Source organism: Vipera berus (assembly GCF_964194415.1).
Source record: "Vipera berus genome assembly, chromosome: 15".
NCBI lineage: Eukaryota > Metazoa > Chordata > Lepidosauria > Squamata > Viperidae > Vipera > Vipera berus.
The window spans coordinates 12117791-12142135 of NC_138218.1; the positions used below are offsets into that span (position 1 = coordinate 12117791).

A 24345-nucleotide genomic window follows, 5' to 3' on the forward strand; every position below is an offset into this window, starting at 1 on the left:
TCCCATAGTTGGCTTCTGCAAAAAGAAATATTTTCCGGATAGGCAGAAAAATGCCTCTAGAACTGCAAACCGGGGAGATAGGAAAGTGTAGAATTTTTAAAGAAAACGAAGTTGCGAAGTTTGTGCTGTTGGCACCCTGTTCCCCACCTCCTGTTTTGCCCGTTTTGATACTCCGTTCCTACCGGCGTGTTTCCTTCTGCTTTTATCGGGTGCTTTTGCGCGACCGGCCGTGGACTGTATTCTGCTTGTCTTCCGCGTAAAGAAAACAAAGCGACGTTTGCCTTAAAGAAATTCTAATAAAAGCTGGCTTAGCGGTCGACCCGGTCGATCCCTTTTACCGGGAAGCTTTTGACCTCTTTGGGGAACCATCACGCAGTGCCCGATGGTGCCCTGGCTGATCCCGCTTCGTTCTGCCGCCGCAGCTGCGCCCTCCTGCGCCGCCCTTCTGGATCGCTGCGCCGGGCAGGGCCGGCTGGCTGCCAGCTCCGTCTCCGCGCAGCTCTTGCGGTTAATCAGGGCGGGATCGAAGCCCCCGTCGAGTCTGGGCTGCTCTCGGGCCCCGCGGAAACCGCCCCGCCGGAGTGCCCGGGGCCGAGGGGGGCCGAGGGGGGCGCGTAGGCGACCCCGGCCGGGCAGTGGCTCCGCGCGCAGCCGCACTCGCTCGCCAGGCGCCCGGGCAGCCTGCGCACCTGCGGCCGGGGCAGGTGGGCGGCGCGGGCGGCGGCCTCGGGGCGGGCGGCGTCATTGGCCAGCCCGCCGCCCGCCCCGCCCCGCCCGCCCGCCTCGGCTCCGCCAGCGCCCCGCTCGCCTCCGGTGCCGCAGCCCGCCAGGCGCCTCCTCTTGCGCGGCGCCGCCGTTCTTGCTGCTACGATGCTCCGCCGAGGGGGCCGCCGCTGAAGGATGAGCGCCGCCGCCCGCCGCCGCCGGCCCTGCCCGCCCGGAGCCCCGCCGACGCCGCCGCTGCCGCTGCTGCTGCTGCTGCTGCTCCTGCCGCCGCCCGGCGCCTGGGCGCTGCTGGCCACCCCCGGCGGTAAGCGCGCCCGGCCCTTCCCCGGCGGCCCAGCGTGGGCCAGGCAGGCCCGGGATTCCGGTGCCCATCGCCTCCGGCCAGCCGAGGCCTGGGGGGGGCACCGCGCAGCCTTCCCGCGGCCTCTCCCCGCCATCTGGCTCCGGCCTCCCCTTCTCTCCTGCCCGTTTCCTGGCTCTCCTCCCGCAGGCTCGGCCCGGCGTGCTGAGGTGGGGATGATGGGAACTATAGTCCAAAGCCTGCGGAAGCCTGCAGGCTGCCCTTTGCAAAGCTCCCCTCCCCGCCTTTATTCCCCCCCCCCGCGGCTTCGGCTTCCTGAACTTTGCGCCTTGGAACGGGGGGGGGGCTGCCCAGTTGTCGGGACCCTTTTCCTCCAAGGCCTCCTTCGGTCCTCACTGCTGCCCTTTGGGGTTTGGGATTGCCCTTCTATCCCCCCCCCCCCGCTTTCCTGCCCCACGGCAGCCTCGCCTGGATATTCTGGCTGGGGAGACCTTCCAGCGGCTGCCCCCTCCTCTCTCCCCCCCCCCCGCAGGGTCAGCCAGCCAGTTGCCAGGGAGCTGCCCCCTCTTCCCATGACATCATTTCTGAAAGCTCTTGGCAACTTTCATTCCCACCCCCCCAACTCCATCTCCGCAGAGTTTGTGCTAGAAAATAATCCAGGGGGGCGGAAGGGGCTCCGCTCGGCCGGCCTGGAGGCTTTGCAGCAGCTGCCCAACCCAGCCAGCTCCTGCAGCCTTGCCTGGGCTTCCTCCCCCGCCCCCCAAATCCAGAACAACGGGTGGTTCTCTGCCCCGCCCCCGCAGCTGAAAAGTGGGGCGTACCTGGTTGCGTTTGGGGGGTCTTGTAAAGGACGAGATGGGTGACGTGTGGGGGACCCTCTCGGTCTCCAGGCATTTTGAGCAGCTGGTGGGTGACGCTTCTCTGACTCGGCCCTCTCCCCTCTCCCCTCCCCCAGCAAAGCTGTTTGGGGGCTGGCAGTTTGGGGAAGCGGAGCTGAGCAAGCTTGGGGGTTACTCCCCAGAGGCGACCCTCTCCCCTTCATCATCCTCTTGGGAGTTTCGGGATGGCTGCCCTCCGAGGGTCTCCTGGCATGGGTGAGACTGGGGCGCCTTCCAGTTTGGCCCTGGAGGACTTTGGAGGCCGTTCAGCAAACGTCCCTTCTTTCCTGTGCCGTCCATTGTCTAAAGCGGCCTTCCTTTCCGGACAGGAAACATTCCTCCTCTCTGGAAAAATTTCAGTTTGGGCAGCAGCTTCCTTTCCCTCGGCGAGCGGCTGTTTGGGGATGTCCAAACAGACGCAGAAAAATCGAGGCTGCTCCTGTTTGGTCCTCCTTGCCTGGACCTTTAGCCCCCTCAAGCCACCTGGGGAAATTGTAGGAGTCTTGCAGCCTTTCCAAGATCCCACAAGGGGGTCTCTGGGGGGGTCTGCAGATGGTTTGGGGGGGCTTTGGCGGAGTGCTGGAGCAAAGTCACCCCTGGCTGGTCGGGGGGGGGGGGGTGATGTTATTTCACAGGAGCGTTGAAAGCAAGATCAAGTAGCTTGAATGGGTCGATCTGAAGAGGTCTGGATGGTGTGTAAAAGCAAGGGGTCTCTCTGGGGCTGGGGGCTTGGCCCATTTAATGCACTTTCTGGAGAAAAGAGAGCCAGGCTGTCTTAGGCCCCCTTCTCTATTTTCCTGGCAAACAAATCCATGTAGGACAGGTGGTGATCTGGGTGGCAGCTTCTCACGGGGAAAGTCGATATTTTTCCCAGCGAGTCTCAGAAATGACAGGCTGGCTTTGAGTGACGGGTGTTTTTTTTTTACTGCAGGCAGGTTTTCCCCTCCCCCCCAGGCACCTGCTGGCTGGCCTTTGCTAGGCAGATCTGGGGGCCTGTTTCCTCCCCCCCCTTTGCTTCTCTTCCTTCGTGCATTGCTGGTGCTGGAGGGGCCGAGAGACGGGCGGGTTTGGGCTTGGCGAGGCTGTGAGCAGATGGTGTAAGGGCCAGAATCAGAACTGCCACCCTGGAGCAATCCTGTGGCCGATTTACAGGCGTGCACGGAAACACCCTTCCAGACTTCAGGATGGCACAACTCGCCACGGGACAATTGTAACAATTCTATTTAATTATTTAAAGTAAGTAAAGATTTATTTTAATTTCTGCCATTCCCATTTTGCATCCTTTCTTTAATGATTCTGTTCCAGCATTTCTTTGATATTAGGGTAACTCTTGTCCCGCAGTGAGTTGGCCTGGCGAGTTGCCATAGGGTCTTCTGGACCGAACATCCAGGTTGCATCTGAATTCTCTCGCGTAGAAGCGGATTCCTCACGTTTAGGGCAGCTGCCGGAAGGAAAGGAAGGGACCCAGGAGTGGATGGAGCCCACCGGACGGGGGTTCCTTAGGGAGGAGGGTCTCTGGAGTGCCCTGGGTGGGTGATGGGTGGGATGCCAGGAGACCTAGACTAGCTGGCAGGCTTGGGGGGCCTTCTTCCCCCTCTGACCATCAAGTGTGGGGAGAAGGAGCGAAGGCTGAGAGTCTCCTCACGTGCAGGATGCTTGGGAAGCTGCCAAGAGCACCAGGGGGGCATCCTGCTCCGCCCTAAAGCCCCCCAGTTATGGAAAACCATAGCCCCATCGGTCACCAGGTGACCTGCCTGACCCCTAGCCAAGCGCAGAGTTTTTAAGGCCCCCCTGCAATCTGAGGTGATGCAGAAACCTCCCTGGCCATTTGTGATGCGTCTCCGTCATGCTCGGTGGGAAGAGCGAAGTTTTCTGGGGCACAGAAAGAGGAGACAGGTGTTTCCTTCCGTGTGTGCCGACAAACCTGCTTTTCTTGAAATCCGTTCACGGGAGGTCAGAGGTCTGCAGGCTGGGAAACGTTCCGCACACACTTGCCGATGATTGACAGGATTTGCAGGCAAGGGAGGTGCCTGTTGTTCCTTTTCAGAGGCCGAGTGCCAGAGGTTGGCATTCTGCTCCGGGCCTTTTGTTGGGCTAAGAGTCCTGGGCGGGAGGCTTTCCCCCAAACACCAGCAAGGGGAAGGAAGGGAGCGCAGATGCTCTGCAGACAGAGCCAAGGTCAGCGAAGGGGGAAGGCCACCTTGGGACGTATCCTGAGCTGGGGCTGCTGGCGTTTTTCGTGCTTTGTCTTTGCTGGTGAGGATTTAGGTTTCCTGGAGCTCCCCGTGCAAAGCAATCATAAATTTGCAGAGAAGTTTCTGTTAGATGTTTTTGTGCCAGCCATGGCAGTTCCCCAAAAAGGTCATCAGATGGGAGCAAAGAGGCATCTTTGCTCCCACTGGTGGGTCAGGGGTCCCCGGCTCCTGCAGCCCCATTGGAGAGAGTTAATTGGTAAGGGAGGGGGTGAGGACCCCCATAAAAACCTCTGCTCAGGGGCTGCTCTTGTGTGCTCTCTTTGTTCTCTCTTCTGCTTGCTTGCTTGCTGATCCATGAGCTCAATCCAGGCATGGATGCCTCCATGCCAGGGAACTCTTTCTATTTACTTTATCGTTAAATAAAGCTTTAACTGATTGCATCCCTGCGTGCTGCCTTTTACTTGGAAGCACCTTAACGAACCATCGGTCTCGTGAGGCCATCTCACAGTTTCTTCCCAAAGCTTTTGTTTACTTCATTCCTTTGCGCACGGATGCTGAAGACCGGGCACCACAGAGGCCTCTCTTGCCCTTTCTGTAGTTACCGGCCCTTCCGGAATAATCCTTTAAGCAGACTAAAAAGATTCTCCTCTCTTCCTGCCCCCCGCCTCGCAAAGTTCCTGTCCCTGCTTCAGAAACCAGTTCTAATCCAGAGTGGAAATTCAGCCTGTAGCCATCGGCGTCCTCTTAGCCGTCTCTGATCTCGGTTTGAAGGACAAAGCCGGTGCCTCTGTTTTAGGAAGGGCTTGTGAGGCATTCAGACAACCAGTTTCAGGAAATGGAAATGCATTTCCACCTTTGCAGAAGAGGTTCTCCAGGAGAAACTTCTGCTAGAGAATTCTTACAAGCAGTCTTTTCTTAAAAGCTGGTGCTTTTCTCTTGTTCAGAGCCTCAACCTGAACTCCTGTGGGTTCTGGTGCCCCTGCAGAGCTGGGCTTGGTTCTGCAGTTTTGAGCTCTGGCACCCTCTCTGACAGGGCAGTGTTGTGGCTGTCAGTGTTGCGCCTCTGCACAGGTCACGCCTGGAGCTCAGCAGACGGTCCTGCTGCCTCTTCCCCGCCCGCAGCAGCCCCAGGAGCGGCTCAGTTTGCTGAGGGAGACCGCCTCAGCCGAGGCGGAGTGTAGCGGGTGGCTGAAGCATCCGTGGAAGACGGGGAGAGGTGGAGGGACTGAGGGCCAAACCCGTCTTGCCCTGTGTGGCTCCCACCAGCAGCAGAGCCCCGGGACAGGTCCCTCTGGTCTTCTGAGAGCGGCAGGCCCTTCCCTTGCCTGGGCTCCAATGGGAAAGGCTTGTCCAAGAAGGCAGAGGTCCCATGAGGTTGCCCGTATCTCTGCTGACAGGTGTTGGTTTCTCAAGCTGTGGGACTCTTTGTGCAAATGGTAGAGAACATCTGAATACACACAGCATAGTTTCCAGGAACTGTGTGTCTCTAAACCCTTAAAAATGCAGCCAAACCTGCTGGGATCTCTGGAGGTTAGCATGTCCTTCCTTCCTTCCTCCCTCCCTCCCTCCCTCCCTCCCTCCCTTCCTTCCTTCCTTCCTTCCTTCCTTCCTTTCCCTTCCTTCCTTCCTTCCTTCCTTCCTTCCCTCCCTCCTTCCTTCCCTCCCTCCTTCTTTCCTTCCTTCCTTCCTTCCTTCCTCCCTCCCTCCCTCCCTCCCTTCCTTCCTTCCTTCCTTCCTTCCCCCTCTCTGCCTGGCAGAGAGGCCATCAATAATTCAGTGCTCCTGTGTTCCAGGAAAACATTTTGCCACGCTGGCAGCCAGCCTGAGAGCAAGGAGCCTTCTCGTGGCCCAGCCCAGACAGCAACAAGAGGCAGCGACCTCGCAGAGGCTCCTGGAGGAGGAGGGAGGATCCCTCGTGGGTCAGACGGAGGGGTTCCTTCACCTGGCACCCCCTTGCAATGCTAGAAAAACCCCAGGGAGGCTGTCCTTCCCCTGCAGTTTGACACCCCGCCCTAAAATAAAACGTATTTCTTTTTTTTAAAAGGCTTTTTTATCTCCTTATTTCCAGGAGATAAAAACACCTAAAAATCGTAACTGTGGGTAGGGAAGGAAAGGGTGTAAAGGGATTTGGCTCGATCTGTAAGCAATTATTTCAGTTTGTCTTTTAAGACGATAGGACCCACAGTTTTTGGCCAATGGGAAAACTCTCTCTGGGGGTGTATCTATGCTGGGGGGGGGGAGCAGATGCCCAAACCGGGGTAGGGAAGGGAGCCTCTGGCTGGCAAAGTCACCTGGGTCTGGGCAGCTTGGCTTTCCCTGAGGTGGCCTGAGCTGGCTTGTCTTTTGGAGGCAACCAGTGGCAGTTTGAGGCTGTGTCGGGAGGCACAAAGCGGCTTGTGCAACGTGGCAAGTGGCAATTGGCACCCGAGAAACGTCCTGGGTGAGTGAACGAAAGAACGGGCCTTTCGCTCCTTCCTTTGATCGCCAGGCTGTCCTCCGGTCGAGATGACCCAAAGGGTGTTTCTCTGGGCCTCTTTCTGCTTTGGAGGGGGGAGGCGCCCTGGGCTTTTGTTTGCCTAGCCTGTGCAACTGTCATGTGGGGGGGGGCGGAGGTTGGGGGGGTTGGGCAACCTCAAAACATCTCAACTTCAAAGGCTAAATTTTAACTACCTGACGTGTTTGCCCAGAACAGAGGATTGCCCTGCTCTTAGTGGGGAAGGGGTTTCCTTTTTCCTCCCCATGAAAGACAGCCCCCCCCTCCTCCTGGGATGACCTCCGTCTGCTTTGCCTTCCAGTTGGCAGGAGTCCTTTTATTGCAGCCATTTTTCATCACTTGTCTCTGCTTCCAGAGATGGTCTTCGGCACCTACAGGAGGTTCTCCAGAGAGCTGCTGAGTTTTTGGGATCCCTTCTTGGTTGCTTCTCTCTCTGGGGCTCCTTATGTTTGAAGCAGGAGGGGGCCGGGAGCAGGTGCCCGAGGGCTAGGACTCCCTGGCCACCCTGGGAGAAACGTTGCCAAGCAGCCCTGCTTGACCGGGTCCCTGCCTCTGTCAAAGCCTCAGCCAGGCCCAGCGCAGCACCGGCTGCTGGCGGACAGCTCCCCAAATTGCTTGGGTGCCTTTTAGCTTAAAGTCTCCTCTTTCAGGCAGTGGCATGTCTTTGGGGGTCCTTCCTTTGGCTCATCTTCATCTCGGGGTCCTAAGTGGGTGACTGAGTGCGAGTACCACGATTGGCTCAGGAAATTGCCTCCTGCTGCTGCTGCTGCCATTTCTAAAATCAGGAGTTATCCCCCCCCCCCTTCTTTGCAAGGCTGAGTCACACCCTGGCAGTGCCTGGACTGATAAGAGGCAGGTTGGGGGGCCTCCCCGTGTGGACCTCGGCCTTTGGGCCTCTTCCCTTCCGAGTTGGGCTGGGGGTCAGTGCTGGTGGCAAGGCAGCTTAGTCTTTGCTGCTGCCCCTGCACATAACACCCCCCCCCCCGGAAAGCTGGTGAGCCGCTCCCAGCGGCTGAAATAGCCTCTCTTCAGTCCCACCTTGTTTGTTTCCTTATTTTGCTTTTTGTAGCGGAGGGTTTTGGTGCCCTCTGCCTCTTCAGAGCTGCTTTGAGCAGGCCGGGGCAGAAAGTACGGCCAGCGGAGGGAGGGCAGCGTGGGGGACTCCGGGCTTTCCGTGTTCGGCTGCGGCAGGCCAAAGTTTGCTGCTGGCTTCCCAGACCAGCCTGGGCAGGGACTGCCTCTCCTCCAAGCGCCCGCAGAGCAAGGAGAAAAGGGCTCGTGGGACTCTCTTTGCAAACCTTGCCACCACTTCCCTGACCAGGAGCCCCGAGGTGGCTGGCCGGAGCATCCGGCTTCCCCGCCTCCCTCTCCTGCTTCTCCTCCCCCCTGGCCTCCCCTCGGCTATTGTGTCAGGTCGGTTTTGCCAAAGCAAGGAGGGCAGGCTTTGGGCAGCCTCTGCGGGGCCGTGGGGAGGGAGGCGCAGGTGAGCTCTGGCATCTTGCTTGGCATCTGACGGGTTCCCTGACACCGGGCTTCTGGGAGGGCTGCAGGCTCGGTGCCTGGAGGAGCGCTCTCCCGTTTTGTCACCCGGCGTCTGCTTCTGCGCTTCTGGGTTATCGCTTCTCTCTTGCTTACTTTTTTGGGGGGGGCAGATTGATCTGCACACTCCCCCCTCCTGCACCAAGAGAGAGGTTTGAGTTGCGCCACCTGGCGGCTGAGTTTCCCAACTGCAGGCTGACTGGAAGAGCCCAGGCCGTGGGACGCCGATGTGCAGGGTCTGCAGTGGCCCGTGGCTCCCGTCCAAACAGGCGCTGGAAGGCCTCCTTGCGAGGCAACCTCCGCCTTTTGGCTTCTTGTAACGCAGAGAAAAGTAATAATTTGCAGGGAGGGGCCCCAGAGAGAGACCTGGCTTGGTGCAGAGGAAGCTGGTGGGGGGTCAACCGAGGGACAGGACAGGGACCTTTGTGGGGTGGCTGTTTGGCAGCTGCTCGTAAGGAAGGGCTCCCTCCGTGTCTCTCGGCCGGGCTTCGGGTTGAGCAAGCGGCCCTGATCCGCTTCCTGCCTTTTGGACCGCAGAGCTGTGTCCTCGGCACCTGGACTGCACCCTTCAGCGGCGGAAGGAGTGTCCCCTGGGGTCCCATGCCTGCGGCCCCTGCCTCCCCCAGTTCGTGGAAGATGGAGAGGGAAGATGCGTGACCGAGACAGCAGCGCCCAAAGGTAAAGGGGGGGCTGGGCTGGGATTCCCGAGGCCCCTTCTGCACCTCCCTGGCAGGAGAGAGGCCCCCTTGTGGCATGGCGGGTGGGGGGCTTTATCTGAACTGCAGCAACTCCCCCGCAGACCCTGGAGCCGGGGCTTTCCCTGGTTGGGGCTCCGGATACAAAGTCACAGCATTCCTGGAAGACTTAGAGAAAGAAAACTGGAACAGGAAACCCCCCCCCGGTGGGCCAGAGGGCCCCCCGAGAGGGAAAGAGGCACCAAGGCGGCTCTTTTCAACCCAGCTTATAGTGAGCAGAGGGTTGGGCTGGAGGACCTCTAAGGCGCCGCAGGGCAGGGGGGTCCTCCCCTTGCAGGCCGCCCTCAGGAGGCGAGGGAGGGGGTGGGAAGGGAGAGCAGAACAGGCAGCCGGCGCCAGGGGGAGGCCGGCTTCTGGCGTGACGTGGTGCCAAGTGGCTCCTTTGGCGGACAGATGGCGGCTTACGCAACAGCTCCCTTGCGAAGGGATTGTTTTCTCAGTGGCTTTGGAGCCCCTCGATGAAGACCCTCCCCCTTAAAACTGGGAAGGTCCGGGGCCTCTCTGCCCCTGTGCAAGGCAGTTGCCTCCGTTTTTAAACTGACATTTTCCCCGCTTGCTGAAATGTTTGCTACAATTGCATGTTCTCTCTGTGTCTGTTTACTTCTTTTGCTGGATGTCCTCCGTGTGCCCCCGTCTCCAGGGCAAACCGCTGTGGCCCCCAACCCAGAGGAGGAGATTGACTTGGTGTTGGATGCGCTGGCCAAGCAGGGCAGGGGGCCTCTGCCCCACGGCCAGGAAGGTACGGCTGCCCCGGGCCCAGAGAGGCCCTGCCTGGCACAGAGCAGGGGGCATGACTGACTTTGCAAGGGAGGCGACCCTCCTGCCTCTTCTGCCTTCTCTCTGCCAACCGGCCCTTCTTCCTCGCACAGAGAGCCCGGCCCCCACCGGCCAACACTCCAGGAACGGGGCGTCGAAGGCCGAGTCCCCACAGGGTGGCCGGCGGGGGTGGCCAGACCCGTCGTCTCGCCCCTCCACAGAGCCGCTCCAAAACCCCCCAGTGGAGTCAACCCGCATCTCTTCCAATGATGCCCTCGTCCTCGGTGAGCCTTTGCCCAGGCAGCGTGGGTGCACCCTGAAAAAACCATAGGGGTAGCAAGATCTCAAGATGCTAGTCCTCAGCTCTGAGATGGCTTGGGAAGGCTGCCTTTGGTACTCCCATCTTCAGGGGCAGTCTATCTTGGGGGAGTAGCTGTCGGGGGCCCTGGGGTGGGGAAAACCTTCCTTTGCCAGGGGTGGGGGTCTCCGACTGCCCTTCCCTCTCCAAGCCTCTGTCCTCCCTTGCAGGCCTGATTGTCGTCTGCACGGCTGCAGGGGTGGCGGCCCTGGTGGTGGCGACGATCTGCTGGTGCAGGTCAGTCTTGCGGGTTTCCCTCCAGCAGTGGGGCAAGCGGGCAGCTGACCTCCTTGAGGTCGCAGCTTTGAGACCTGCCCTGGAGCCCTTCCGTGCTGCCTCGAAATGGAGCCTCCATGGCAGCAGCAGTATATCAGAGGAAGGAGGGGATGCCCGGGGCCTGTTTGGGGGTCCTCTGGGCTTCGGGGCAACCCTGCCAGATGCTGTGCTACTTCCCCTCTCCCCACAGGCTGCAGAAGGAGATCCAGCTTGCCCAGAAAGCAGATTATCCAGCGAATAAGCTGCCCCAGATCCCCCCCTACGACAAGCTCTCGGTAAGTGCCTCCTCCGGGCGCTCCTTGGCACGGCAAGGTGGCAGCTCCCAGTTCTTTGGCCAGCCCAGCTCTGGGGGCCTGCCTTGGGCCAGGCTTCTCCGTCCGCCTGACTCTCCCTGCTGGTGGCAGGGGGCTCTCTGTGTCCCGGCCGGGCCTGGCTGGCTGGCACCAGGGCCAGGGAAGGGCCCTCTCTGCCCTTCGCTCTGGGGAAGGCCAGGTGGTGGTGCCCGTTCTGCTGGCATGACAGTCTCCACCCCCCGGGTGCTGCTTGCCCTTTCCCTCCAGCCTGGCGATCGGAAGCTGGCGCAGAGTGCCCAGATGTATCACTACCAGCACCAGAAGCAGCAGATGCTCTCCTTGGAGAAGTGCGTCCCTCGTTGCGGTGATGGGTTCAAAGTATTGCCAGCGTGTTGGGTTCCCCTGCCCTCTTCCTGGTTTCTCTTTGACCTACCGGTGAATCGGGCCCAGAAGCGGGGGGGTGGGGGTGGGGGGGGCTCCTTTGTGCAAGGCCCACAACAGCCGGCATCCTCTGTCTCCGCTTCGTTGGGGCCCGAGGCTGCTTGCCTCCCGAGGGCTTCTGAACAGGTTCCAAAGTGCCAGGAAGGTTAGGAAGCCCGGATGAAATGAGCCTCTGGCAGCCAGAAGTGAGTGCCAGCTGGAAGGGCTTTGACAGCCAGGTGGCAGCGCCAGGGCCTCCGTCCATTGGGGCGTCCACTGGAGAAAGCCTGGCCTGAGCTGGGCAGCCTGGCAGGGCCCGGTTTCCAGGGACCTCAGAGGAAGGGTCGAGATGCCCCCGTTTCTGCCTCAGCTTTGGCTGGACATTTTGAAACCAAAATCCCAGCTGGTGGGGAGGTTGGCTTGCCATGGGGCGGGCTCCTAAGGGGGCCGGTGAGGGAGGGCACCTTCTGCCCCGTCTCAGTACATTCTCCCCTCCCCCAAAAAATCCATAGGAATAAGGAGGAAGCCAAAGCTCCTGAACCCGTCTCCTCGGACGAAGAGAACGAAGACGGAGACTTCACGGTCTATGAGTGCCCTGGCCTGGCCCCGGTAGGTCTCCCTCTGCAGGGTGGGGGCGCAGAGACCATCCCCTCCCCCCCTGCTGTGCCCAGTGTCTGAAGAAGAGAGCAGGGCCGAGCCCTGGGGTGAAGGCAACCGCTTCCTGGGGGTTCCTTTCCCGCCATGGGGAGTGCGGCTCCCGTGGGCTGTGGGGCTGCCCTGCCCCTTCCTTGCCCTCGGCTGGGCAGTGCCAGGCCACTCCTCGAGGCAGTGAGTGTGTAACGGTTGGCTCGCTCTCCTTCCTCCTCGCTGGCTGCCGCAGACTGGAGAGATGGAAGTGAAAAACCCCCTTTTTGATGACTCCACTCTGCCCCCAAAGCTGCACCCCTGACTGGGAACTGTGGACGGTGAGCAGGACCCCTCCGAGGGCCGCCTGACCAATGGCCTCCTCTGCCCTCCTCTGCAAATTCTTGGCTGAAATAAATCCGCCTTCTGGGCATCTCGCTTCTGCTCGGCTTCGCCTTCTCCCCTGCAGCGGCCCTTCAACGGCTCCTGGATGTCGCGAAGAGGCTTTGCGGACCGTCTGGACTCCGGAGGGAAGAGATGGGCTTGCCACCTCCTGCCCCCACGACCCCTGCCAGCCCTGCACAAATCAGATTTCAGAGTGTGTGTGTGGGGGGGTGTTTCCCTTTTCTCTTTCCTTGTTTTGCAGCCCCCAAGGTTAAAATAACCGGGCTGGGGAGCCTTGGACGCTGGAGGCTTCTCCCTTTGGGAGGGAGCTGCAGCTTCCAAGAGGGAGGCCAGTGGAGACGCCTTGGGAAAGCGGTCCATGTGCCCATTTCGCAGGTGGGAACCGGAGGCAGACTGAGGCTGGAAAAGGTTTAGTAAGTCCTGATCCATTTCACACTGTTTTCAGCACTTTCCCAAGGGAACTGAATTTTGAGACTTTGTGGGCAAGATTTTAGTTCTCAGAATTTCAAGGGGAAGCAATGTTACAAAACAGCGTTAAGGTCTGCAGAGGGGCCTGTTCAGAGAGGGGGAGGTGGGCTGACCCCCAGTGTTTCTCCCCTTGGGCCCGGGGGCCAGACAGCCTTCACCCCTTAGCTTTCTCCGGCCGTGCCCACCGTTCTGCCGGTGTGATGTCCCTTCCTCGCAAAGGGAGGTGACGTCTGTTCTGATTCATTGGGCGTGTCCGAGGAATTCGTAACCTTCCGCCAGAGCGACTGAGCAAGAGCTAGCATGGCATTGAGCCACGTTTCCTGGGTGGGGGGCTCTGAAGGTGGCCCTGGAGCTGCCATCTCTTAAACCCCAGAAGTGGGAGGGACAATGCCACATGGGGATAGTTTATTTTTTTCTTTCTTGTTTTGTGGTTATTTTTGTTTCCAGACCTGTAAGGACTGTGTTTAATAAATTTTATTAAATGACCAATTCTCAAGCTAGTTCCTCAATGCTTCTTTGGTGCCCTTCGGTTTTAAATGAGCCGTTTTCTTCCTGGATTTAGGGGTATCTTAAAGGAACAAATCTGTCCTCACAGCCTCTGGCCATGTTGGTTTGAACCCCAAATTATTCTGCGTCAGAGAATATCTGGGAAGTAGTTAGAGGAATGCAGATAAATCTGAATAACCCAAAGTGCTCCCAGCCTCCCTCTTGCAGTGTGTTTAATATTCTTTTGCAGAAGGTGGACAGTGCCAAGGGTTGATCTACAGGGAGATCTTGGGCGATTCTCCAGGATGGCTCAGATCCCATCCAGGCCCGCAGGGTGGTGGCCAGCGCTGTGGCCAATGGTCACCCTGCCTCCCATCCCCCATTAGGCCAGGAAAACCAGCTGCCTAGTCCAGCCCTCCTGCTTGCCCACCACCGGGGTGAGGGGTGGGGCCGAAGACGAGGCACTCCCCCCCCAGGGGTGCCCAGAGGATGGGTGTCTGGCACTGTAACCACTGCAGCCACTGGCCCCTTGCTCAAGACACTGCGCAAGTGATAATCCCATCCTGACTTTGCAATTAAATTGCTCTCTGACCATATTTTGAGGAACATATTTTACTATTTTTCTCAAATAGGAAAACGATATTCAAGTAATCTCATTAAACATTCAAGCAATCCAAGTTAGAATTGGAGCGATGCTCGTGGGTGGTGAAGGAAAAGTTACTTTGACTCTGTAGAGATTGAAAGATCCAAGAGGAAGGAAGATTTGTAGAACATAGGAGCCCCATCCTCGTGTGCTGAGTTGTCCACCAGAGGGGCTCACAGGCCCTTCTGGACCCCAGCCTCCCAGCCCTATCAAGCCTTCCTTTCTGAATGCGGTTTGGACGGTCATTTAAATCCCTCTCTTCCTCCCAGGTGGCGTCCTGCGTGGGGATTTTCTCCCCCCACCCACCCACCCAAGCCCTGCAAAGTAGGTCAGTATAAGATTAGGATTAACTGAGCAATTTTAGACTGGGGGGGGAGTGGGAGGGAAAGTTGTGGGGGGGGGCTTCCAACTTGGCACAGGGCTCCATCCACTGCTTTCGGTAGAATTCATGGGATCCAGAGGGACCACTAGAGGGGGCTGATGGCCACGGGAGGCTGGCACCGGGTTGGCACTGTGCCCAGAAAGGGCAGGAATTAGAAGGATGTTAAAGGACGTTCACAGGATGTGGGGAGCACTTGTGACTGGGAGGGCTGAGGGAGGACCGAGATCCTGGCTGGGCCCCCCCCCATTAGGCCAGGCAAACTGGCTATCTGGCTGGGCTGAAGGCTGAGGCCGAAGTCGCGGCACTCACTCCCTGGCCTGTAACCACTGCACCCACTGGTCCCTTGCTCAAGACAAGGAGGGGCACTGAGGTTTCTGGCTTCCTTTCTTGCCAGTCTCACTTGGGTAAACAGGAAAGGGTTTAACGTCTTCTGCCTCGCAGCTTTCGTCTCTTCCTCTGGAGTAGCTTTCTTCTCAGCCCTCCTGCCATCTGGCATTCCGTGTGGGTTCAACTACAAATCCCATCATCCATCCCAGACTCGAGGTTTGTGGTGCTGGGGAATGGACCTGGCTGAGGGAGCAGAGAAGAAGTGAAGTTTGATTGACGAGCACTTGAGCAGAGAAGGAAAGGAAAGGAAAGGAGGAAAAAAAGAGAAGAACTCACCCCTGGAATAAAAAGGGAGGATAGTTGGAAAAAGGAGAGACCCCCTGGGTGGGCGCTGGTGCCAACATAGGGGCTCCTGCTTTGGGGCCAGAGGTCTTCCGAAGGGCAGCTCTGGAGCGGGAGAGGAGCCACAGGCAGTCTGACTGCCCCGGGGACGTTTCTGGCTGTAGCAGCAGATGCCGCTAGTCCCAGTACCAGTGCTTCAGGTCCGGGTAGCGTTTCTCCCGGGGCAAGTAGGGGTACTGCCGGCAGATGGAGCAGAACCGTTCCCGCCAGTCCTGGTGGAGTCTGACCGCGTAGCTCCGCTTCCAGGCAAAGAAGCTCCGGTAGTGGCTTTCGTTCATGGTAGTCAAGAAAGTGGCCAGGTCCTGGGCTGAGCTGAAGTCGTCCACATGGATAAAGGCGTCGGCGGGCACGAACTGCTGGTAGTTGGCACGGGAGGGGCCCAGGACGATGGGCACAGAGCCGGCGAGGAAGGCATTCCTCCAGAGCTTCTCCGTGATGTAGTCCCGGTGGATGGAGTTCTCGAAGGCCAGGTAGAACTTGTACTTGGAGACGGTTGGCAGCAAACAGTCGGGACACAGCGGCTTCCTGCTGGCCTTCCCAAACACGTCGATTCTGAGGTGCCTGGACAGGTTGCGGTACATCACTGCCCTGGCTTGGGAGTGATGATAGTGGCTGATCACCCAGGAGACTAAGCCGGTTTTCTCTGGGATCTCCACCACATCCAGCGAACGAGGCACCAGCTCCCCATAGGGGAGAAAGAGGTCAGCATCTTGCCTGTACGAGAGGACCCAGTTCCATTCGTTCCCCGTCCAGCCCTCCAGGGCTTTGGTGTGGCTTGGAGACTCCAGGGAAACCCAAACCCAGTTCTGCCCAGGGTGGGCCTTGGACGGTGGAAGGTCTTGCCTTTCATGCTCGAGTTCCAGGTGATGGAACACCACAACGTCCGCTTGGCTGAACAGGATACGGTTCGTGGTCAGTTGGCAACCTGTGATGCCATAGAGCCTGGAGCAGACGTCACCGGTCAGGTCTGTGGCTCCCCCGTAGGGCCAGCTCCAGATCAGGAGGGTCAAGTTAGTGTTCTGCCTTGGAGACCTTGGAGGGTCATCGGACAGCTTGAAGAGAAGCGGGGCATTCCAGAACAGGACGATGCCAAGGAGAGACGCAGCGGTCCAGATCTTTGCCACAGGGGACATCAGGTGGGAAAGTGACCAGAAACACAATTGCTGCTTTGTGCTAGGAGCTGGCTTGAGGAACTGGGGTTGCTCAGCCCTCTTCCTTCCTCAGTCCGAGCAGTTCTCAGAGCTGCAAGAAAGACAGAAGGGGTCAGATTGCCCAAAGGATTGCAAAATATCCCCTACTGAATTAAAGGAGGTACAGAGCAGCTGAGAAGTCTCTTCTTCCGGCCCTTCTCTGCTCTTTGACCCGAGAGGCTGGGGACTTCTCAAACCTTAGCCTGATGCCAAGGAAGTTGCTGAGATGGGAATCTTGGGGGCTGTTAAAGGTGGAAGTGATGGATGAGGCTTGAAAACCTTTCGGCTTTAGCACTGCCGACGCCACCTGCAGTGATGCCCTGGTGTTGCTGCACACCAACTAGGTCACTGTGGGGTGTGCAACCTGCTATGACTTTGGAAAATATGGAGCATTGTGATGCATGTAACATTTCGTAAACAATATTTCTGTCTTGCATTTGGCTGCAAACAGAATCTCCCTCTCCCTACCCCTCCCTTGCTGCCTCCTCTCTCTTAATCCACAACTCAAGCTGAGGGAAAGATGGTCTCCGAGTACTGGTGAAAAGAGACGGGTGTCTGATGGATATGAAAACAGACGATGGGTCCAAGCAGGGAGAACAAGGAAGAGAGACCTAACTCCAGAGGAAATGTCAGTTCTTTTTTCCACAACTTTCCCATTATCGTCCAACCAGCATTAAAGTCTGACTGAGTTAATATCACATTATTTGGGAGAGGGTTAGAAAATGGAGTGATTTGTTAAAAGTTCAGCGGGATGTAACGGTGGTATTTTGCTTTCGCTTCTCACTCAGTCAGGTTTTGTTCTGGAGAGAAGTTGTTCCTGGAAGTTAAATAGAAAGTCACAAAGCAGCCTGAAAGCAGTGAAACTTCAGTCTGTCCGTGAAGTGGGCCTTTAAAGTTTTCTATTCTGGAAAAGGAGTTCAAGAGAAGTATCTGAGCAGAACTCTTATTAACAAGACATCTGATTGACAGTCCTACTAATTTATGCAGACTCTGGATCTTTTAGCTGATAAGGTTTTCTGTTTTCATTTGCATTCCTCTCCCTACTTATTCTATTTTTGGCTCAAACAGTCGTATTTTTGCACGGTGCAAAAATTGTTCAAACTCGAACAATGTAATGATCAGTTTAGGACACTCTGCAATCTCCCTTAATTTAACTGGCATCGAAACCTGCGCTGAAAAAGAGAATCTTTCAGATTCATAAAGATCCTTGAGGGGGGGGGGGAACCAAATGTTTTAAGGACCTTTAAAAACCTTAAAATATCGGCAGGGAGCCAATTCTGAAGCCAGATGAGAAATGTTTGAAGCCGTCTAAGCCCAACAACAACAACAACCCTGACTGTGAAAAAGAAGATGAGTAGCTGTGCAAGGAATGGAGGATTCTGCCCAACCCTTTAAAGTGGCAGAGCGCTGGCTCCGTCAACGAGCAAGGGTTTAAGAGGAAGAGACGGGCCGTTACATTCATCAGGGATGCCAAATTGGTTTCCATCCAGTTTGCAGGATTTGCTGCTTTAAAATCGCTTCCTTGGTTCGGGGTTCGAATGCCCCAGTGCAGCTTGCTTTTCAGTGAGTTTCCCCTGCGTGTGGTGGGGAGGGACCAGATCCTCCAAGCTAGGATGGTGAGGGAGAGGAGAGCCAAGCGTGAACTTTGCAAGTGAGTCCAGCAAGCTTTTCCCACGCTGCAGGACTGGTGCCAATCAAACCCAGGAATGATTAGGAATCGGGTTTTAGCCAGGAGCCTGGAAAGCATCTGGACGGGGACGCCTCTCAGGAGCGCTCAAGATGGTTGCCTGAAGTCTTGCAGAACTATTTACTGAGCATCTCCAAGTATGCTTTTCTCCCTGCTGCTGGTGCCACAGATGGCAGCCCACCACATTTGCGTATGCCACCGACGCCTCCCAACTCAAAGCCGCTCTCAGTGCCTCAAAACACACAGCGCAACGGAAAGCATCTCGGGAACAAAGCTCATCAAAACCACTCTTCCTCTCTGGATCTCCTTTGGGGCAGAGCCGTTTAAACCCTTTTCCAAAGAGCACATCAGGGTGGGGGGGGCACATGGCTACAGAGGGGGGGGGAGCTGCTCCAGAACCAGGGTGGTGCGTGTTGAAATAAGAGGGGCCATGAGAAGAAAATGGGGCCACTGTTTTCCTGAATTCAGACGCCCGCCTGTGGGTTTTTCACCACCACCACCCGGGGACAAAAGCTGTGGATCCCCAGAGTCAGATTAAGCCAAAACAGGAAATGATGGCAGAAATTCATAACGAGCTTAGTTAATAAGGGGGAAATGTGAAGCAAGCAGATGATGCAGACTGTGGCAGGAACGAGAGAGCATGAAGTAATCTTCTGAATAAAGAGTAACCTTATGAATTGGTGGTACTGCTGAGCTGGTCAAACTGGTTGGTCAGAGGGAAAACCAAGACTTGAATGAAGCTGGCTTGGCTGTTCATAACTAACTGCATAAAATTTAGTTGAATGAAATTTGTGTGCATTCATCTATAGTTTCATTCTGTCTGTTTCTTCCTCTTTTTGGAAGATGTGCCCAATGAGCATGGTTTATTTATTCCTAATAAAGGAGCATTTTGTTAACCTTCTTCGGCTTCTCGGTTCTCTTGAGACATTTCATGGGCACCAGGCGACGTAGCTGCTTCTAGTAATTCTGAAAGTGCCCTGAGTTTAAGGAAGCAGAGCTTTCATATCCTTCCAGCAATTAAAATCAGTGTTCTTCTAACTGGCAATTCAAACTAACGCTTCATTAAATATATTTCATGAAATAAATCAAAAGGAGGAAATAAGAGTTTGTATGAGCGGTGTGCAATGAACATTTCAACCCTATTGAAATGCAGATTAAAAATTGTAGCTAGCCTTGAAAACAAAATTAATTTTAATCTTAATTTTAAAATACAAAAGAGATTGGATTAAGAGAAAATTATTTATGTCCGTGCCCAGAAAATTAAGTTTTAGATTTTTAAAACACTGATTAGGATGGTGTTCGTTTGTTGTTGTTTTTTTAAAAAACAGTCTTTCCAAAACTTAGAAAGGAAACTGTTGCTACTTCAGCTAAAATGTCTGGAAAAATATTGAATTTGAAATCTATGCTTATAAGGTCTGTTTTGGGGGCGGGTGGTAACAGCAGGTGGGGAGAAGCCGTAGGAGGGGAATTTTTGTCAGAATGGTTTGTGGGAAAGAGAAAAGGTAGAGGAAATATAGTGGAAGAACTTGGTTCATTTTTTTAAAAAAGGCTTTCATTTTGTTTCATTTCAGTACTTATCTTCGTCAAAAATCACAGCTTTCTATAAGTCTTTATCAACTTGCGCAGAGCTGCCCAGCTGTTGCTGAGAGCTGGGTGGCATGAAAGTTTAGTAACTATGTTTTATTTGTTATAAATCAGGGCCATTTAATACTCCTGTCCAAGTGATATGGATTTATTTATTAATCGAAAACGAGCACGAACTTAGGCTGTGACTAGTCAGAGAGAGACAGAAGTGTTTTCCTTACTCTGCCAATAATTGTCTAAAACACCGTTCGTTCCGTTCCACCTTTGATTCCCGCTCAGCCCCCCTGGCAATACCCGCCATTCGTGGCATAAATGAACCGCCTGGCTGACTTACCCTGCTGCCTTGGTTCTGCCCCAGAGAGCTCCTGCGTTGAGTGGAGGCGGAAGGCGAAATACGCGCTTGTGGTCTCTCCTGCTCATCAGAAGAAACCCGTCCCTGACACTTTTCGCACCTTGGTCAGATACAGCTGTATTGTGGGAAGTTTCTCTCTCTCTCTCTCTCTTGTGGGCCCAAACCACATCTGAACGGCTCGGCTCTGCCCCAGAAAGGCACCCTGTATTTCTGCTGGAGGAAGTCTGCAGCCGAGTTCCCTGCAGGAGAAGCTTTCGCTTGGGTGAACGCTCCCCCAGAGTTCCCTTTCAGAAGGGGCCATTCCCCTGTGTAACTCCCTGCCACCAGATGTGGCCCAAGCGGTCCCTTAGCTTGCAGCTAGGGAGGGAGATCTGGGGCATGAAAGCAAAAGGGGAACCGAGCTGGGGTGGCAGGTCTGGCTTTGCCCCCCCCAATCTCTGGCTGCCTCCCAACAGCTGTGTTATGTGCTCCTGGCTACTTTCCTTCGTGACCAGAGGCGAGCTCGCCTGACCAATAACCAGCCGAGACACAGCGAAGGCCTTTCGTTTCGTTTATTGCAATAAGCAGGGAGATAAGCTATCAGAGCTTGGTTCTCTCCAAAGTTTCAACCCAAAATATTCCCTTCTTTATACAGCCCTTTCCCTGCCGCCACATCCCTTCTCTTTCCCCCTTGGCTGAGGTACTATGAGGTTACACTCTTTCTGTCTGCTTCTTACACGTGGATATTTATGTCCCCCCTTTAGAACAATAGGTTCTTTCCTGTTTTTCGATTCAGCATGCCTTTCCTGGCTAGCCATTTCCGCTTACAGCTGTTTTTTTAAGTTTGTCTTCCTCCTTTCCCCACTCTAAGACCCAGCTAATATTTGCCTACAGGTTTATCTTACTTCCTCCTTTAATGTTATCTTTTCCATGATTCTCAGCAATGGTAGCTGCTTCTCCACTCAGTAAATCTCCACTGCATCAAATTCAATTTTAAATTTCTCTTACAATATTAAATTTTTGAAGACCTTTCCTTTACTTCTATCAGCTGGGTTTTGTTTCCGCAAAAGTCTTGACTTTTGCAGCCTTTTCCTTCTTTCTTGGCTTCAGCTGGGCTGCACTGGTTCCTGAAATGGCCTTTATCTTGCATTCTGATAACCTTTGCCAAGCTTCTTGTTGTTAGTTGTAGTCACTCATCGTGACCCCACGGACAACGTTCCTCCAGGCCTTCCTGTCCTCTACCATCTTCTGGAGTCCATTTAAGCTCACGCCTCCTGCTTCAGTATCTCCATCCAGCCACCTCCTTCTCTGTCGTCCCCTTCTTCTCTTGCCCTCCGCCTTTCCCAGCATTAGGCTCTTCTCCAGTGAGTCCTTCCTTCTCATTAGGTGGCCAAAGTATTTGAGTTTTAGCTTCAGGATCTGGCCTTCTAAAGAGCAGTCAGGGTGGATCTCCTCTAGGACTGACCGGTTTGATCGCCTTGCAGTCCAAGGGACTCGCAGGAGTCTTCTCCAGCACCAGAGTTCAAAGGCCTCCATTCTTCGGCACTCAGCCTTTCTTACGGACCAACTTTCACAGCCATACATGACAACTGGGAAGACCACAGCCTTGACTATACGCACTTTTGTTGGCAGGGTGATGTCTCTGCTTTTTAGTGTGCTGTCTAGATTTGCCATGGCTTTCCTTCTGAGGAGCGTCTTTTTAATTTCTTGGCTGCAGTCCCCATCTGCGGTGATCTTGGAGCCCAGGAAAATAAAATCTGTCACTACCTCCGTTTCTTCCCCATCTATTTGCCAGGAATTGAGAGGGCTGGATGCCACGATCTTGGTTTTCTTAATGTTGAGTTTCAACATTAAGGTGGGGCCATGCTAGGTGGGGATAATGGATGGTGTGGTCTGGCCAAGGGGTTCAGGGCACAGGGGAAGCGTGGCAGATGGTCCCGGCAGCCACGTTTGCACGGTGTCCCCCGGGGGGCCCTTTTGGGGTCCGGGTTTTTGCACAAGCCCAGAAAAGAGACCGCCGGGGAACTGCGCAGCCAGTGTCCAAATAGAGATGCTCACAGGAGCTGCCCTATCAAATATTTGCACAGTAAACGAGAGAGGCAGCCGGGAACAGCGCCAGGACATCAGCCCAGCAGGACCATCGTGAAGCAGATCGCAGGTGGGAAAAGGCGGGGAAAAAAGGAAACGCCCCTCCTCAAAGCAACCAATCGAGATTCGCAGCTCAGATCCCTTCCTGCAGGGACCCGCTCTTGCCCACCGATTGGCTGCTTCCCCACTATTGAAAGCTGGCCAAATTCTGGGCTGAAAGAAACTCACGTTGTGGGATCAGGACAGGATTTATTTTATTTTATTTTATTTTATTTTATTTCAATCCTCCCAGCATTGAAAAAAAAATTTTTATTAATAATTTGCCGTTCTGACGTTTCTCTCTAGGGGGAGCTCTTGGACCCGCCCCGGGCTCCGCGGGTGTCCCACCGTTGCAAAGGGGCACCTTCGGTGCGTTGGTGTGATGATGACTGACCCACAACGCCAGGGCCCGGGCCTCCCGCAGCATCCTTTCGCTGCATGCACCGGACCTATCGCGAGGAGCCGGGGAAACGCGGCGATCCCGCAGCCACGGAGCTTTTTCAGGCGGCTGGACCGGTTCCCGAGGCAGCCTGCAGAAGGGGAAGCTCTGTCGGATTTGGAGCCGCCTCTTCGCCGAAGACTGGGCGGCTCCGCTGCTGCGCGCCGAGACCCCTTTACTTCCAGGCAGGGGAAAGGGAGGGGGGAACCTCCGTCCTACATCTCCCAGCAGCCCACAGCGCGCTCAGAAGGAATTGTGGGAACTGAAGTCCTGGCGACTCTGCCAGCCTCAGCCCGCTCAAGCCAGGGGCCGGCCGTGCGCCCCCCCCCCCATCGCCCCCCGGGCTTCGCCGCCGCCGGCCCTCTCCACGATGGACGGGAAACGCGCCGGGAGGCCTTTTTGGTTCTTCCAGGGGGAACCCCCCCCCTGCAACATCTGGAACCTGGATTCCAGCAGCGGTCCACTCAAAACCCCTGGACACCATATCGGAAGTGCGATGTGAGCCCTGGGATCTTTCCCCAGGGCTTCTTCTACATGGAGGCTCCATTTTGTACTGGTGGCTTTTAGCTGGGCCGTTGATCCTGCATCGCCCTGGGGCTCGGTGGGCAGCGCCCAGCTGCTTCCAGCTTGGAGGAAACTCTCAGGGTGAGCCGTGCCAGCCTTCTGCGGGTCACCTCTGCTCCTGCCACCAAGCTCTGGTTTAGCCGCCATCTGTCGAATGAGCCCCAGTTCCTCGGGATCGCCCGCCCTGCGCTGTCAATAGTCTGCAAATCCGCCAACGTGCACTTAAACGTGGTTTTTTAAACCAGACTGGCGGAGGAAGGAAGGAGGAAGGCGCGCTCCGCTGCCCCCGCAGGGTCTCCGGGCCGGCTGCCGCTTTAAGAGGCCGGGCTGGGCCCGCCGAGTTGGGGGCGGCGCTACCGGCTTTGCGGTAGCGCGGCGGCGGCGAACGGGAGCGCCTTGGCCGGGAGGGGGCTGCGCGGCGGCTCTCCGGGAGGAGGAGCTGCGCGGGAGCCGGGCCAAGGCCCGCCGCCACGCCCTGCCCGCCCGCCCGCCTCCCGGGCGGGCGTGTGCGAGGCTCTGCCCGCCTCTGCCCCCGTCTGCAGCAGAGGGAGAGGACCGGCTGTTGCTCCGTCGAAGCCGCCGCCGCCGCCGCCGCCTCTGTTCGGGCGAGGGGGTCGCCGCGGCGGACGGCCTTGCGTTCTGCAACTGCGCCCCCCCCGTCCCGCCCTGCAGCTGATGCCCAGGGAGGGGCGACGCGATGGGCTTCCTGCACCAACTTTACCTCCTGCTATGGAAGAACGTGACGCTGAAGCGACGCAGCCCGGTCAGTGGCGGGGGGTGGGGGTCTGGAGGGGAAAGAAAAGTGGGGAGAAAGGGGGCGGCGGCTTAGGGAAGGGTCCCGCCGAGCAGCTGGGGGAGGAGTCCGAAGACCCCCTCCCAATCTCTCTGGGCTGGCTGTGAGGGAGGGGTCTGCTCGGAAGACCCTCTGCTGCTAGCTGGAGGGCTGGGCCTTTGTTGGAGGGGGCGAAATGCATTTGGAGAGCCTGCAAAGAGGCTGGGCGGAGGGCTGCCTCCACCTGTCCCCCGAAGGTGAGCGGCCGGCCGCCCTTCCCTCCCGTTTCCAGGTCAAGGGCGGAAGAGGCTTCGAAGGAGAGAGAAATCCGCAACAGGTCTTGCCGGGGTATCCTGAGCCTTCCCCAACTTCCTCTGGCTTGGAAGTGGGGTAGGGAAAGCCCATCTCTGTCACAGACAGCCAAGGTGTTGGGATTCATGGGAGTTGTAGTCCAGCACATCTAGAGAGCAGTAGGTGAGGGAGGCGGTGTGGGCCAGTTTGTGGGCTCTTTTCCAGCCCTCAGAGATGATGTGTGTGGAAGGCAAAGCCAGCTTCATGTGGAAGGCAAAGCCAGAGGCAGGTGGGTTCCCAAATTGTGCTAAGCTGAGCCAAAAGCAGTTAAACTCTTAAGCTGTGGACTTTGTTGTTGAAACAATTTTATCTCTGCTCCCCTATTTAAAAATAAACCTGGCATTTATCCCTCATTAGCACCAGCCTCGCCGGGGGAGGCTTGGTTCTGGCTTTGCAAAAGGAGGAAGCCAAGGTGCTTTGCAATCTGTGTTGTGCCCCCAGCTGCCTGCCCTGCCTGGCATCTGCCTGGCCGCTCTTCCCTGGCATAAGCGTGGTCAGGCAGAGGCATCACCAGGCTTTCAGGCACCAGGCTGGCATGAAGGTGGGTCACTGGCATTTGATCTCCTGCCCTT

General features: G+C 56.4%; 4 protein-coding genes across 7 annotated transcripts in view; 2 read left to right on the plus strand and 2 right to left on the minus strand.

Moving 5' to 3' along the window:
- Positions 1–24345, minus strand: part of LOC308675024 (uncharacterized protein) — a 113634-nt gene that overhangs the window by 28659 nt on the left and 60630 nt on the right. The window lies entirely within an intron of this gene.
- Positions 794–12973, plus strand: NPDC1 (neural proliferation, differentiation and control 1). Of its 3 annotated transcripts, XM_081339646.1 has the most exons (10): positions 1085–3141; positions 3247–4161; positions 8671–8811; positions 9529–9627; positions 9758–9928; positions 10173–10239; positions 10469–10553; positions 10839–10918; positions 11504–11600; positions 11872–12973. In XM_081339646.1, the coding sequence occupies exons 2-10, from the start codon at positions 3903–3905 to the stop codon at positions 11938–11940; spliced, it is 1068 nt and encodes a 355-aa protein (XP_081195772.1). In that variant the 5' UTR covers positions 1085–3141; positions 3247–3902; the 3' UTR covers positions 11941–12973. The 3 variants fall into 3 exon arrangements, with proteins under 3 accessions (XP_081195774.1, XP_081195772.1, XP_081195773.1); XM_081339648.1 differs by lacking the exons at positions 1085–3141; positions 3247–4161 and adding an exon at positions 794–1030; XM_081339647.1 differs by lacking the exon at positions 1085–3141 and having other exon boundaries at positions 3158–4161.
- Positions 13577–16006, minus strand: FUT7 (fucosyltransferase 7). Its single transcript, XM_081340105.1, has one exon. The coding sequence runs from the start codon at positions 15859–15861 to the stop codon at positions 14845–14847; it is 1017 nt and encodes a 338-aa protein (XP_081196231.1). The 5' UTR covers positions 15862–16006; the 3' UTR covers positions 13577–14844.
- The window catches only part of ABCA2 (ATP binding cassette subfamily A member 2), a 30817-nt gene continuing 28420 nt past the window's right edge, over positions 21949–24345 (plus strand). The window contains exon 1 of one of the 2 annotated variants that reach the window (XM_081339904.1): positions 21949–23413. In XM_081339904.1, coding sequence (XP_081196030.1) covers positions 23348–23413 — 66 coding nt within the window. In that variant the 5' untranslated portion in view covers positions 21949–23347. The remainder of the gene's footprint in view (positions 23414–24345) is intronic. The other variant, XM_081339905.1, reaches the window with a different exon arrangement.

Bases quoted from the DNA above. Each gene is read 5' to 3' on its own strand.
- NPDC1 (XM_081339646.1), top strand. From the start codon at position 3,903: ATGATTGACAGGATTTGCAGGCAAGGGAGGTGCCTGTTGTTCCTTTTC. The intron at 9,628-9,757 runs GTACGGCTGCCC...TTCCTCGCACAG, and splicing joins TCTGCCCCACGGCCAGGAAG to AGAGCCCGGCCCCCACCGGC. The intron at 9,929-10,172 runs GTGAGCCTTTGC...CCTCCCTTGCAG, and splicing joins CAATGATGCCCTCGTCCTCG to GCCTGATTGTCGTCTGCACG.
- FUT7 (XM_081340105.1), bottom strand. From the start codon at position 15,861: ATGTCCCCTGTGGCAAAGATCTGGACCGCTGCGTCTCTCCTTGGCATC.